General features: G+C 58.9%; 1 protein-coding gene across 1 annotated transcript in view; it reads left to right on the top strand.

Moving 5' to 3' along the window:
* Positions 1–12,895, top strand: part of CARD10 (caspase recruitment domain family member 10) — a 29,962-nt gene extending 17,067 nt beyond the window's left edge. Inside the window, 9 exon segments of the mRNA XM_010389202.2 lie at positions 5,799–5,958; positions 6,382–6,493; positions 6,934–7,177; positions 7,354–7,423; positions 8,722–8,824; positions 10,088–10,246; positions 10,341–10,456; positions 11,024–11,136; positions 11,864–12,895. Coding sequence (XP_010387504.2) covers positions 5,799–5,958; positions 6,382–6,493; positions 6,934–7,177; positions 7,354–7,423; positions 8,722–8,824; positions 10,088–10,246; positions 10,341–10,456; positions 11,024–11,136; positions 11,864–12,098 — 1,312 coding nt within the window. The 3' untranslated portion in view covers positions 12,099–12,895.
* Positions 12,896–15,303: the final 2,408 nt, after the last annotated feature.

Here is a 15,303-nt window from a genome sequence, read left to right as displayed (position 1 = left end):
GCCTCACCCCTGTTTTATGCAACTGTCGGAAGATTAAGGTCTGTAGACGCTGGCAGCCTTTGGATTCAGATCCTGCTGCTGCTCTTGATTGTCCATGTAACTTAGTCTGGTCCCTTCAACTCTGTGGGCCTCCGTTTCCTGAGTAGCTAAAGGGAGATCATGACCCGTTTTGCATGGAGGTCTTTTGAGGGCTCTGCTAACAGAAGCAAAGCACCCAGCTCTGCCAGGCACATAGCAGGTGCTTAGTGATAGTTGTCACTACAAGCTGTCCTTATCCCAATGTCCTGCCTGTCAGTCCCTTGGCTCTGAGTCCCTGGGACTGAGCCACCAGCAAAGTTTCATGCTGTGGGTGGGCTTGGGTCTCCTCAGGAGCCCTGTGACTGGGCCAGCCACAGGCCCTGTAACAGGAGTCACAAAGCCCATTAGCGCAGAGTGCACTGTAGGCGATGTGCTGTTGGTGTGGCTGGTGCGTGGCCACTGTTCACACTTGCCAGTGTATCTAAGGAGGGGTGAGGCACAGCGGGGGCTGCACTGCCATTGTGGTCTTGGAACTCAGCTGTGAGGAGAGGGCAGATAGGGAGAGCATCCGGTGACTGTGGAGGAGGAGTGAGGGGGAAGGGCGAAAATCAAGGCTTCCTGAGTCAGGCCGGGAAAGTGTGGACTTTGGCTTGTACACTCTGGGAAATGTGGGAGGGTTTAGTTATTAACTGCAAGGCCAGCTGCTGGCTGTTTTACAGCATGCTGTTTGTCCTGGGAGTAGGCATAATTACGATTATCTCTCTTCCATAGAGGAGGTAACTGGGGCTCAGAGAGGTTAAGCAACTTGCCCAGGGTCTCACAGTTGGGAAGTACCAGGTCTGGGTTCATAGTGACCTGATCAGATTTGGGTTTTGGAAAGGGCGTAGGAAACGTGAATTGTCAGCTCTGGAATGTGGGGGTGTTGGGTGCAGAGGGACGGGTCACACAGCAGATCAGTGCAGCATAGGACCAGGGCCTCTGGCCTCCGGAGCGGCTTTGTCAGGCCAGTGTCCGGGCCCTGCCCCCACCTGGCCCCCGGCAGTGGGCCCAGCGAGACATTGTTTTTGCCTGTGCAGGACGTGCTTCTCGGGGAAGGGGTGGAGGTGCCTCCCTTCCTGCTTGCCTCGGCCCTTCCTCCCTTCCTCCAGTTTGGGCTGCAGCAGGGGTCCTGGCTGCTGTCCAGGGGGCGCCAGCATGCAGCCAGGGAGCAGGAGCCTCTGTCCCAGCCCCGCCCAGGCCCCACGGTCACATGGGGCCACTTCTGCTGCCCATGCTGTTCCTGGGGAGGAGAGAGGATCCTGGGAAAGAACCCAGGCTGGGGAGGGCGCAGAGGTGGTGGACCGAGAGAGAGAGAGAGAGAGAGAGAGAGAGAGAGAGAGACAGAGACAGAGAGAGAGAGAGAGAGAGAGGCGGACAGGTGGAGAGGGAGATGAGGGCCCAGATAGGGCCCAGGTCTGGGCAACTTGCATGTCTCGTGGGGTTGTGTTGTGGTGAGGTGGGAAGAGCCGGCTTTGGTGCCAGCACTTGCTACTGTGGGACCTTGGGCAAGTCTCTGAATTTCCCAGTGCCTCAGTTTCCTGCTCTGTAAAATGGGCTCACATAGTGCCTGTCCCTTAGGGCCACTGTGGGGGTTCCAGTATCCCTTCTAGACTGCTTAGCACACTCAAAGTGGATGTCAGCATATGCTCGCGGTTAGCTATAATTATTGTCGCCATTGTTGTTTAACCCCCAGAGCAGCTCTGCAAGGCTGGAATTTTAACCTCGTTACACAAACCAGGACACTGAAGTGCAGAGACAGTTAGAAATTGGTCCCAAGGGCCGGGCGCGGTAGCTCAGGCGTGTAATCCCAGCACTTTGGGAGGCCGGGGCGGGCGGATCACGAGGTCAGGAGATCGAGACCATCCTGGCTAACACGATGAAACCCTGTCTCTACTAAAAACACAAAAAATTAGCTGGGCAGTGGTGGTGGGCACCTGTAGTCCCAGCTCCTGGGGAGGCTGAGGCAGGAGAATGGCGTGAACCCGGGAGGCAGAGCTTGCAGTGAGCTGAGACTGTGCCACTGCACTCCAGCCTGGGCGACAGAGCGAGACTGTCTCAAAAAAAGAAAAGAAATTGGTCCCAAGTCACAGGCCCCTCGGAGCTGGTTGGGGATTCCGATGTGCCTTCCCCCTGTCTCAGCTGCTGGAGATCTCACATCTGTGTTGTGTGCCCACTGTGTGCTGGGCACTATGCTAGGCATTTTCTCTCCTCTTTCCCATTTCCTGCCCATCTCTTGCCCTCAGCCTCTGCCCTGTCCTTCCCAGCTCCTGGAGCCTGAGTGCCGGGAGGGGATGGTGGATAGTGGGGGGCTGGGGCAGGCAGGGGGATGGACTGACAGATAGCCAGGTGGGGGACAGCAAGGGAGAGCTCATGGGGCAAGTGAGGTGCTGGGTGAGAGGGGCAGGGCATGGAGAGCACTGGAGGGTTTCGGGGTGCTGTCTCCCCAGCATAGCCCCGCCACTGCCCCAGCTCGCTCACGTGGCCCTAGGGGATCTCTGGCACTTTCTGTCTTTGCAAAGAGAAGATTCCCATAAGTCATTGCCTGGCTCCATGGCCTACTAGCTGTGCCATTCTTGGCAAGTTAACTTTCCTGTGCCTCAGTTTCCCTTAACCATCGGGTTGTCAGGAGGATTGACTGAGGTGATCTGTGTGGCATGCTTCAGTCTAAGCATCAGGTCCCTGACCTGGTACCAAGCAGGCATGCAGACTACTCAGAGATCTTCCCATGGGGCCCTGGGGGACACTCACTGAGGCCATGTGGCCCGTCACTGCTCAGAGCTGGCAGAGCTGGCAGACTTGCCCCATTCCTGTCTGCCTGTGACCTGACCTGACTTGGGGCGGGTGGCCGGGAGCTGGTGGCTAGGGACACCGTGCTTCCTAGCACTCCACAGGCAGCCAGTTGGTCAGCCAGTCCCAGGAGCGGGGAGCAGGTAGCCCCTCTCCCTGCTGTGTTATTTCTCTACCCCTCCTGCTTGTCTCTGCCCCTCCTGCTTGTCTCTACCCCTCCTGCTTGTCTCTACCCCTCCTGCTTGTCTCTACCCCTCCTGCTTGTCTCTACCCCTCCTGCTTGTCTCTACCCCTCCTGCTGAGGCGGGGGTGCTGGGAGGGACCCTATCTGGACCCTGCTCCCGCAAGCCCCCAGGTGGGCTCTGCAGACTCTGAGGAGTGCTGGGAGTGGGTATTCCTGATCTACTGGAGTCTCAGAGAAGTCGCTGGTCCTTTGAGGAGGTTGGCAAGGGTGTCCTGGAGGAGCGGGTGCCTGAGCTGGGTCTTCAGGGATCTGTAGGAGTTGTCAAGAAGAGCCTGAAAAACCTGTGGTCAAGGCTGGGGTCAGCCTTGATACTTGCATTGCAGAGGGGAGGGGTGTGGGGGAGGGAGCGAGTAGAGGTGGGTGGGGTGGGTGGGGTTGGCGGAAGAGCCTGGGTGCCGGCTGCTCACTGGGCTCTGGTCTGGGGAGGCCGTGATGGTCAGTTGTCTGTGGGTTTGAAACAGGTGGGGAAACTGAGGCGAGAGAGGTGATTTGTTATGAATTACACCTGGTGCCAGTCAATGTCTAGTTTTGACAGAGCACTTAGTGTCTCCTGGGCCCTGTTCTGAGAGCTGCCTATGTCTAAACTCAGCGAGTAGCCAGGGAGGTAGGTGGAGCTGAGGCTCAGCGGCTGAGCGGCCTGGCCATTTGACCCCAGAGTTCCTGCTGGCGCCCTGTGTGCTGTGCTTCTCAGACCATCTGACCACAACCCACAGTGAGAGAAACCTGGTACACACGCCTGGAACAAAAAGGTCATGAGATAATAATTGGATTTACCTGGGGTGACGGGAGGAGGGTGGGGGATAGCCTTGTACTTTCTATTCCATCGCATTATCTAGCTGTGCCAGTCACAACCCAGTGAATGTCACCACCCACTAAGGGCCAGGCCTGCAGTTTGGAGGCCCCAGAGCTCTCTGGTTTCCCCGCTCCCTGCATTATCTTTTATTCATGTGCCCCCCCGCCTACACCCACAGAGGGCAGGGGGTGCCATTGTCAGCCTCATGTTATGCATACAGTAACTGATGCTCAGCAACCGGCTCATTTGCCCAGGCTAGGTTACAGTTTGCCCTGGGGTTTGGAGCGGACTGTGTGCTCCAGCTACACAGCCAGGGCCAGCATAGCCAGGCCGGGTCTCAGGCCTGTCACCTTTCCATGCCACCTCGATGCAGCCAGGACATGAGCACTGAATGATGCCTCCCACGCCTGCATCTGCCCAGCCCCTCGGCCTGGCTCTGTGTCTTACCTGAGGGGGCGGGGCTGCTCCCCAGCGGTGCTGATTGGGTGAAGGTTCTTGCAGCCTCGCCCTCCCCAGGCTGGCAGCAGGGGGCAGTGCAGCTGTGTCTGGGCTGCAGCTCCTGGGGTGGATGGAGATGCTTTGCCCTGCTGCCTCTCCAGCCAGCACACCTGCTGACCTTGGTCTCCCCACCTCCTCCAGGCCAAGCTGTCTGGTAGGGGACTTTGGGTCCATTTGTCTCTGAGCCTGGCCACAGGGCCTCACCTTTTCTCATCCAGGGACAGGCAGAAACCTACCATGAAGGGGATTTTGGTGACGTCTTAACTGTCAGTGGTCCCTCTACCTATGGGAGGAAAACCAGACACCTCTGTTCCACGCCCTCCAAAGGGTGGCTCCAGCTTGCCTTTCCTGGGAGCTGCTTCCCAGGATGTAAAATGAGAATTAGTTCAAGGAGCTCAGCATGGTGTCTGGTGCATGGAAAGCACCCAGGAAGTGTTCGCTGCTATTGTTGTTATTAAATTCTTCCACACATCGTGTGTTCTGTTCTCCACACCTTTGCTTTGATATATTCCTTCAGCCTGGAACTCCAATTCCTCCATCTGTCACCAAAGTGCGTCTATTCTTCACCAGTGTGTAGCCCAGGTACTTCTTCCGTGGGAAGCTTCTCTCTGCTTCTATGGCTGGTTGTAACCACCTTCACATCTGTGCCACGTGCTAATGGCGACCTCCCTCCTCAGACTGTGAGCATAACAAGCGTTTTTTTTTTTTTTTTTTTTTTTTTGAGACAGAGTATCACTCTTGTTGCCCAGGCTGGAGTGCAGTGGCATGGTCTCGGCTCACTGCAACCTCTGCCTCCTGGGTTCAAGCAATTCTTCTGCCTCAGCCTCCCGAGTAGCTGGAATTACAGGCACCTGCCACCACACCTCGCTAATTTTTTTGTATTTTTGGTAGAGATGGGGTTTCACTGTGTTGGCCAGGCTGGTCTCGAACTCCTGACCTCGTGATCCACCTGCCTTGGCCTCCCAAAGTGCTGAGATTACAGGCGTGAGCCACCGTGCCCGGCTGTATAACAAGCTTTTATTAGTCATCCGCTATGTGCCTAGACACTGGGTTTGGTGCCAAGGATACAGAGCGTAACAGTATAGAAGTTTGGTCCTGGAGGCGTTCGTTCTGATGGAGGAAACGAAAGGGCCGTGGCAAGGCAAAGTTGGAATGCTCCTGTGGCAGGCTCCACTGCACTGTGTGCCCATGTCCAGGGGAGAGGCTGCTTGTGACTTGAGCTTTGAAGGATGGTCAACATTTCCCAGGTGGAGAAGGCAAGGAAGGGCATTCCAGGCAGAGGGCGCAGAAGATGGAGAGGCCTGGGGGTGGGAGTCATGGCATATTTGGGAAATGGAATCACTGTGGTTTTCCAAGAATGCTGAACTGAATCCAAGTACTGACTGGATTCTAATTCTTGTCTCCTTTCTCCCTTCTCAGGTCTCTGGCTATTCGGGTGTCTGGCCGGAGCCCCCCAGGGGGCCCAGAGCCGCAGGACAAGGGACCAGATGGACTGTCGTTTTATGGGGACAGATGGTCTGGGGCTGTGGTGCGCAGGGTGCTGTCTGGGCCTGGGTCCGCCAGGATGGAACCAAGAGAGGTGAGGCCCCGCCTCCTGAGCTGGGGGGCGGGGTCAGTGCTTTGGCCTGGGCTGGACACCCCCTAATTGGTGGATCAAGATCACTGGGCGGAGCTTCTGGGGATTGGCCAAAGTAGAAGCGGGCTGTGATTAGCTCTGGTTGCCCGCTCAGCCAGGGTTAATTGAAGTCTGATTGGGTGGGGACTGGGAGGTGGAGCCAACTGACAGCACCTTACATCCCTGCACTTCAAGTCGGATGAGCTGGGTGGGTTGGGGAGTCCTGTGGATGGAGGCGGGTCTGACTGGGCTGGGCATGGCAGTTTCTGAGGGGGCGCTATCTGAGTTGTGAGGCATGATCATCCCCACACCCGGTCTTCCTCCAGTCCCTGGGCTGCTCTGCTCTCAGTCTCACTTCTTTCCCTCCCTGCCTGGGTTTTCTCCCAGCAAAGGGTGGAAGCTGCTGGTCTGGAGGGGGCATGCCTGGAAGCCGAGGCCCAGCAGAGAACCTTGCTCTGGAACCAGGGATCCACCCTCCCCTCCCTGATGGACTCGAAGGGTAAGTCTGCCTTGGGAGTTGGAGCTGATGGCCCGAGAGGGGTCCACTAACCCGTGGTGCATGGGGGCAGGGGGATCAAGGACCTGAGAAGGGACCAGCCTTGCCCCAATTTCCCTTCTCCTGGCTCCCCTGCTGCTGACGCCTCCTTCTGTCTGTCCTTGTGCCCTTTCTCTCTGTCTCCCTCTGTAAGCAGCGTACAGAAAAGGAGCACTGCATTAGGAGTCCAGAGACCTGGGTTTGAGTCCTGGCTCTCCTCCTAGAAGGCACTGGCCTTGGGCAAGTCCCTGCTCCCTCTGGACCTAAGTCTCTCATTCTAAGAAGGGGAAGGTGAAGTCCTGGGAGCTCAGGCCTCGAGAGGGCCATAGGCCACCGAAGCCGATCCTGGACCTCACCATCCACCTCTTGTCCTCCTTGTTGCCCCTTGCCCCATCCATGCCCAGCTTGCCAGTCCTTCCACGAGGCCCTAGAAGCCTGGGCAAAGGGGCCAAGTGCTGAGCCCTTCTACATTCGTGCCAACCTCACCCTGCCTGAGAGGTCAGATCCCCATGCCCTTTGTGTGAAAGCCCAAGAGATCCTTCGGCTGGTGGACCCGGCTTACAAGCGGAGGCAGGAATGGTTCTGCACCCGGGTTGACCCCCTCACTCTGCGGGACCTGGATCGGGGCACCGTGCCCAATTATCAGAGGTGATGCAGAGCCAGGAGCTGGGGATGGGGTCCTCCTGGGAGCCAGGGCCCAGATGGGGGTGCTCTTCCTCCTCCCGCAGTTCCTCACTATCCTCTGGGACAGGGCGAGGGATTCGAGGAGAAGAGATGAGGTGCTTTCCTTCTTCCTACACACATGATGTCACTCCCTCCCACAGAGCCCAGCAGCTCCTAGAAGTTCAGGAGAAATGCCTGCCCTCCAGCCGGCACCGAGGCCCCCGCAGTAATGTGAGCACAGCTGGGCGGGAAGTGGGTGGGGGGGCCCCAAGGGTGGAGCCCAAAAGGGAGCTAGCAGGCTCTGTTCTCTGGCAACCTAGGAAGACACGCCCTCCCTCCTTCCCTGGTGATTTAATTGGTCATCTACTATGTGCCCAGCAAGCAGAACAGCAGAGCTCACCGTCCGGGGTAGTTTAGAGATGAAATGAGGTAAAGTGTGCCTAGTACTCAGGAGTACCCCTGGCACATTTGACAGGCCGGGCACGGTGGTTCACGCCTATAATCCCAGCACTTTGGGAGGCTGAGGCGGGCGGATCACAAGGTCAGGAGATCAAGATCATCCTGGCTAACATGATGAAACCCTGTCTCTACTAAAAATACGAAAACAAAATTAGCCAGACATGGTGGTGGGCACCTGTAGTCCCAGCTACTCGGGAGGCTGAGGCGGGAGAATAGTGTGAACCTGGGAGACGGAGCTTGCAGTGAGCCGAGATCACGTCACTACACTCCAGCCTGGGCGACAGGGCGAGATTCCGTCTCAGAAAAACCCCAAAAACAAAAAACAGCCGTCACGTACCCTTTTCCAACGCCTGGATGGTGGCTGGGCTACATGGCCAGCCCTGCTGTGCACAAGGGCAAGTGAGGCTCAGAGCCATCAGATAAAGGAAGAGCAGGGCCCCAGCCAGGCAGCCTGCATTCGACCCCAGCTCTGCCACTATCAGTTGTGTGACTGGACAATCACCTGAACCTTCCTTAAGGCTGTTTCCCTATCTGTAAACTGCGGGGGTTGCACTGCCTCTCAGGCTGTGTGCATGGCGGGAGATGGCCTCTGTGAGTTATTGCCCCTCAAGGGCTTAGTGAGTGTTTGTCATGTCGTAGGCATTCGAGACCTGTCAGATGTCGTTATTGGTTTCATTAATGTTCCCACCAAGGTCCCATTGCTAATTCATTGGAAGAGACCCTAAAGTTTGCCTCGTATGTGACATTTGGTTCCTCTTGGTCTCTGGGCCTCAGTCTCCCCATCTGTAACTTGGGGGTTAGACCTAAGGCTCCTCCACCGGGCTCAGACGGGCTGGTTTCCTGGGGCCACAGGGATGGTTGCTCTCATCTGCCTGGGGGACTGCGCTGGGCCGGGGAGGGGCAGGAGAGGGCCTGGTTGAGGAGGACATCTTTGTTGACCCAGGCTCTTCCAGCAAGCCTAGACCACAGTGGCTGGGGGGTCCACTCTGCCAGGGGTCCCCTTTCCTCCTCTCTCCCTGAGCAGGCAGGGCTGAGCTCTCAGATGCTCCTCTCTCCCTGCACCCTCCCAGCTGAAGAAGAGAGCCCTGGACCAACTGCGGTTGGTGAGGCCCAAGCCCATGGGGGCGCCCGCAGGGGACTCGCCAGAGCAGCTGCTGCTGGAGCCCTGTGCAGGTGAGTGCGCGGGGGCAAAGCTGTATCCGTGTTGCTCCTGGTGTCCAGGGATGTGTGCGGCTGGGTGTCCTTTAGCTTGGGTGGCCTCTTTGGCCTGGAAGGGCCTGTTGTGAGGGTTCCAACAGGGGTGGGGGTCATGCTGGTGACCTGAGAGACAAGACCACCCTGCTGCCATAGTGATCGCCAAGGTTGAGGGAGACCCTGCGGGGAGGTGCATGTAGGCATGACTGTGGCTGTGGGTTCGGACAAACATGGGCTTGTTCTTGTCTGGCAGAGTGTGTGTAGTGGTGGGTGCTTTGAGGACCCAGGGGGGTTCCCGGAGGCAGTAGGGTGAGGTCTTAGGCCAGACAGGGAGAAGGGGCTGTGGGAGCTCAGATGAGGGAGTAGTAAATCTGGGGCAAGAGGAGTGGGTAGTTAGGGAAGACTTCCTGGAAGAGAGGGAGTTTCCACTGGGGCCTTCAAAGATAAAGAGGAGTTTGTTCCAGGCAGAAGGCACAGAGGCATGGCTGTGTGTGGTGTGTTTGGAAGGTCTTGGGTACAGCAGGTGAGTATTGAGCACCAGCTCTGTCAGGCATTGGGGATGTGACTGTCCCTGCCCTCATGGAGCTTGCCGTCTAACTTGGGGGTAGAGGGTCAGATAATCCCACCTGTGAACACAATTAGAGAGTGTGAGGTGTGCAGTGGAGGAGAACCGGGGGCCATGGGGCACATGCCAGGGGCCCTGCTGTCTGGGGACCAGGGAAGGTGTGACCTAGGCTCTGAAGGGAGGGCAAGGGTTAACTGGACTGAGTGGTGCAGGGGTGGGGCTTTGGGCAGCCTCAGGGCATGCAAAGGCCCCGTGGTTGGAGGCAGCTGAGAGTGGAGGTGGTGGTGTGGGGTCAGTGGCTAGCAGCCTCCCCAGGCTCTCAGGCAGGACTGCATCACCTACGTGGGGGTTGTGGTTTTTATTCCAGAGAATTTGGGAAGTCACTGGTGTGTTGAAAGCAAGGGAGTTAACATGATCTGATTTGCTTTTTAAAGCCTCTCTGGCTGCTGGGTGGAGAATGACCTGTAGGGGGCAGGGATGAGGCAGACAATCAGGGAGGAGCCTACTGCCACCGTAGGTCCTACTAAGGGTGTGTGTGTGTGCGTGTGTGTGTGTGTAGGAGGAGCAGCAGCAGGACTTAGGAAGGGATGGGTGGCGGTGTGGGTTTTGGGGTATCAAGGAGCTGGTATGCTGTCTGCCTGTGCCCTTATCTCTTCTGCGCCCCTCCCCTGCCACAGAGCCAGAGCGGAGCCTCAGACCCTACAGTTTGGTGCGGCCGCTGCTGGTGTCTGCCCTGCGGCCCGTGGTGCTGTTGCCTGAGTGCCTGGCGCCCCGGCTCATCCGCAACCTGCTAGACCTGCCCAGCTCCCGGCTGGACTTCCAAGTGTGCCCAGCGGGTGAGACCATGTGCCGTGGAGGGGAGGGCTGGGGGGCCCTCTGGGCAGCTGGGCCCATGGCCCCTTCATCTCTCCCTCTCCACTCCCTGTGCAGAGAGCCTCTCCGGGGAGGAACTGTGCCCATCCTCAGCGCCTGGAGCCCCCAAGGCTCAGCCTGCCTCCCCTGGGCTGGGCAGCAGGATCCGGGCCATCCAGGAGTCTGTTGGGAAGGTGGGTGCTGAGGGCTGGTCTGGGGTGCTCAGAGAGGTGGCCCAGAGCGGGAGCTGCTATTCTGGGCTTGAGCGCTGGCGTCTGAGTGCGGGCCATGCTCTTGCTGCTCACTGGCAGGGTGGCCCTGGGCAAGTCCTTTCCCTCCTGTGGCCCTCAGTTTCCTCACCTGTGGCCTGGGTGTGTGGGGGGCAGTTGACTGCATGTGGGCCCCCCTTGCGGTGTCCGGCTGACACAGCTCACCTACACGTCCTTGTCGCTGAACTTGCCACTCTCCTGGGAGCTGGCGGTTGGCTGGTGGGTGGAGGGTGGTGGGTGGGTTTGGGTCAACTTCATCCTCTGGATGGGGAGGTCTGGGTCCTGAGGGGGAGGTCTATCTCCAGGTCGCCCCATGAGCCCAGGCTTCTTGTCTGTCCTGTTGGGCTCCTTCCTCGTTGCCAGGGTTCCTTTGGGTGGGGAGGCAGGACTTGCATCTGGGAAGGCGGTGATAGGGGACCCTTCTGGGAGCAGAGCGTGGGAGGCTGATGTCTCTGGCCCAAGAGTACAGTGTGGCCTCGATCTTCCAAGCAGAAGCACTGCCTGCTGGAGCTGGGCGCTCGGGGTGTGCGGGAGCTGGTGCAGAATGAGATCTACCCCATCGTCATCCATGTGGAGGTGACTGAGAAGAATGTCAGGGAAGTCAGGTGAGGCGGGTGGGTGGGTGGGGGAGCGGGCGGGGCACTCAGACCCCAGAGCTTGTGCCTTGAGGATGTCTCTCTCCCTTTCCTCTCTCTCTCCCTCCCACACTCTCTCCCTCCCCCACTCTCTCCCTCCCTGCCTCTCTCCCTCCCCCCTCCCCCTCCTCTACCCCTCTGTCTCCCTCCCCACCTCTCTCCCTCCCCACCCTCTCTCCCCCCCCTCCCCTCCTCCTCTCCCTACCCCTCTCCTCCCTCTCGCCATATCCTACCCACTCTCTGCTCCTCTTCCTCCCCCCCCCCCCCCTCCTCTCCCTGCCCTTTCTCTCTCTCCCCCATCTCTCTCCCTTCCCGCTTTCTTCCCTACCCCGTCTCTCCCTTCCCTCTCTCTCCCCTGTCTCTCTCCCTCCCCCTCCTTCTTCCCTACCCCTCTCTCTCCCTCCCTCCTCTTTCCCCCTCCCCCCCTCCCCGTCCCTGTCTCCTCCCCTACCCCCTTTCCCTTCCCTCCTCCCCCTCCCTCCTCCCTTCCTCCCCCCTCTCTCCTCCCCTACCCCTCTCTCTCCCTCCCCCGCCACCTCTCTCTCTCTCTCTCCATCTCCATCTGCCATCTGTCTCTCTTGTCTTGGGTTGTCCATCTTCTCTCTCTGACTCTTCCACCTTTGTCTGTCCCTCTCTCCCTGTCTCTCTGTCCGTCTTGGTCCCCCACTTTGACCACCACCCACTTCTCTCTCGGCAGGGGTCTGCTAGGCCGGCCAGGCTGGCGGGACTCAGAGCTGCTGAGGCAGTGCCGTGGCTCGGAGCAGGTGCTCTGGGGGCTGCCCTGCTCCTGGGTGCAGGTGCCTGCCCAAGAGTGGGGCCACGCAGAGGAGCTGGCCAAGGTGGTGCGCGGCCGCATCCTGCAGGAGCAGGCCCGCCTCGTGTGGGTGGAGCGCGGCAGCAGCAGAGGCTGCCCCGGTAGCAGTGAGGCCTGAGGCTCATCTGATACCTGCAGCTTCTTCCCAAGTCAGGGGGGACCCTGGTGTCTGCGGTGCAGCTGGGCCCTCCCACCCTGAGCCTTCCTAGACCCTTGGACTCTCAGACACAGGGCCCTTGGCTCTGGCATCTCACCCCCAAGACTGTCTCTGGCCCTGCCGAGCCTGCGGGAGCCCCGGGACAGAGCGCCCACTCCCCTCTACTTGCTGCTCTGGGCCTCCCCACGTGTCCCGGGCTCTCCACATTCCCACTAGTGGGTCTCACATGTGTGTCTGTGTCTTCTCCTTAAACACTCACCCTGGAGTCTGTTCTCACACCTGTGCACAGGTTTGCACACTCAAGTTCTCATGGGCAGGCTCAGGTCTGTCCCGCTGCCCTGGGCACGAGATCTCCCAAGGACCTGGGCCTGTTCTGCTCCCAGGAGCCCCGAGCCTGTTACCGCATGACTCCTGCCATCCAGCTCATGTTCCTCATGGATTCAGCCGTGCATGGACTGGGGGCTTCCCTGCCCACGGTCACCTGTACCCCTTGTGTCTCCTCACATGGGTGTCTGTGGTTCTCTCCTGTGTAAATGTCACGCCCCACCCCGTTTCATGTGGGCACTAACACGTGTGCGTTCCTGGTGTGCACACGCAGGACTGTGCCTTACAGGGCCCACTCCCTGCCTATGCCTCCCTCTTGGGGGGCCAGGGAGGGCGGCTGCTCTGTCATGAGAATGTACGGCCCGTGGGTGATTAACGGGCCTTTTTCACTCAGAAGCTGCACATTATGGAACATTAAACACTTTTGTCATAGATGCTGGTGGCCTTCTGCTCGCTTGTATCCCTGGCCTGGGCCCCCGCCACTCTCCTCGTTTGTCTCCCAGCTCAGGTGGATACCACCTTTCAGGTCCCCGCTTGCCCATTGGGAGGATCAGATTTCCCGCCTGCCTCTTCCCAGGGCCGCCTGCCATCTGCTGGCGTCACCTTACCTGCCCCTGAATGACCAGAGTAGGGCCCCACAGATGGGCCACCCCAGTGCTCAGCCCTGCCCACAGCTGACCATCAGAGGAGTGTCCCCGGAGTGGGGCACCAAAACTGGCAGGGTGTGGCCTCAGACTGAAGGGACCTGGCTGCTGAGCCCAGGAGCTCAAGAGCAAATCCTCGGTATGCACACGGGTTCCTGAGACGGCTCTACTAGAGAGAGGATGGTTGCTCCCACTGGGAGCAATCCAGGCAGCCTTACTGGAGGAGGTGCCACTTGAGCTTGGGAGTTGGGATTCCTTCCTTCCAGAACCACTTATTGGACCTATGTGTCCACGTGCAGGTGACTGTCCTCAGCCACAGTGAGGAGCCTGGGCAGGCCCCTGGGGCTTGGGGTGTGGGTGTACTAACTATGTAGGGCAGCCTCAAGGGCAGAAGCTCTGAGGCAGCACAGGGGTTGGATCTGGCCACCTTGGATGGGGTTGGAAATGAGGTTAGGAAGGGTAAGTCCAGGGGTGGGGAGTTGGGAGCACAGGGGAGCTTCAACTGTGCCCTGGAGGCTGTGGGAGCCTCTGGGGATGCGGGAGCACGGTTGTGGGAGTTGACGCAGAGAGGGCTGAGGCCGACGGGGGCGGGGGGTACAGGGGCAGTGGAGGAGAGAGGAGCAGACAGGAAGGAGGGGCTCTGTGGCCTCCAGGGATGGGTCTGGATCTCCATGTTTGACAAGAAAAATGCTTAAGAAGGGGTCAGGGCTGGGGATTTGGGGTGGTGGGTGGAGAAGGGAATGGAGAAGCTGAGAGGGGATTGGGGTGTGGATTGGGGGGCCACAGCTCCATCTTTAGTGGGAGGAGACAAGGAGTGGGTGTAGAGGAGAGGTGGTGAGGGTCTCAGAGACTGGACCACGCAGGATGACGGTGCTTGGGTATGGAGGCCGGGGGGATGGTGGGCCCAGGCTGTCCTGGGAACCCAGAGAGGCTTTCCCGGGATGGAGTACAGGCTGCGCAGGGCACTGTAGTTTGGTTGAAAACCAAAGCTCTGGTCAGCCAGGTGACCCTGGCAACTCGGGTGACCTCTCTGGGCCCAGGGCCCCACCCCGTGGAGTGGAGGCCAGGATGGTGGAGTGAGCATGGAGGTATGGATTGGCCACAGCTCAGTGAGCATGTGTGGCTGGGGCTGAGCCATTGCTTGGGAACCAGCTCTTCCCACTCTCTCCACGACAGGGTGTCTTGAACAAGGTGCGGATTGGACCTTGAGGCCTGCCGGTCTGTCACCACTGGGGTAGGGGCTGGAGAGTTGGACCCTGAGTGGCAAAGGTGGTGCCGTGGGGGAAGGGCAGCCTCCCTGCATGGGAGTCAGCGGCAATGCCCCTTTCCACTCCAGGCCTTCCCAGGTGTTGACCCTCCCATCCCCCCAGCCTCGTCCTCCCTACCTCAGGCGGTGGCAATGGGCTTTCAATTTACCCTTAGCTGTGCTCCTCTGCTCATCTGAGCCCTGCCTGGGCTGCCCTCCCTGCCTGAATCTTCCTGAACTTTGAAGCCTGGCTGAGATACTACCTCCATGAAGCCCACCACCAGGTCCTCCCAGCCCTTGGGACTTCTCCTGGGCCATGCCATGTTCTGCCTTGTGGCAGGACGAGGGCATCTGTGTAGCTGTCTCTCAACGTCTGTGGCTCCCTGGGCATGGAAACTGGGCTGTGCGCATTTGGGTACATGAACCTCCCCCTGCCCCACAGTGAGCCTGGCCCAGTGCTTGGCCTGGGGACATGCAGGGGCCCTGTGACTTGCCTGTTACCCTTTCTATGAGGTGGAGAAGCCCACTCATCCTGTAATCGTTGCCAAGTCATATATTTGTCCCCATTTTAGAAATGATGAAGGTAACTTGCCTAGAGTCACACAGCCAGTGAGTGGCCCGGTTGGGATTTTTTTTTTACTTTCTGAGAAGGAGTTTTACTCTTGTTGCCCAGGCTGGAGTGCAGTGGTGACATCTCGGCTCCCTGCAACCTCCGCCTCCCTGGTTCAAGTGGTTCTCCTGCCTCAGCCTCCCTACCAGCTGGGATTACAGGCGCCTGCCACAATGCCTGGCTAATTTTTGTAGTTTTGGTAGAGACAGGGTTTCACCGTGTTGGCCAGGCTCATCCTAAACTCCCGACCTCAAGTGATCTGCCTGCCTCGGCCTCCCAAAGTGCTGGGATTACAGGCGTGAGCCACAGCGCCCAGCCCCCAGTCGGGATTTGAACCTGGTC

This window comes from Rhinopithecus roxellana, chromosome 13 (assembly GCF_007565055.1).
Source record: "Rhinopithecus roxellana isolate Shanxi Qingling chromosome 13, ASM756505v1, whole genome shotgun sequence".
Lineage (NCBI taxonomy): Eukaryota > Metazoa > Chordata > Mammalia > Primates > Cercopithecidae > Rhinopithecus > Rhinopithecus roxellana.
The sequence above is the reverse complement of the archived record's forward strand: the minus strand, read 5'-3'. Positions and strand labels throughout refer to the sequence as shown.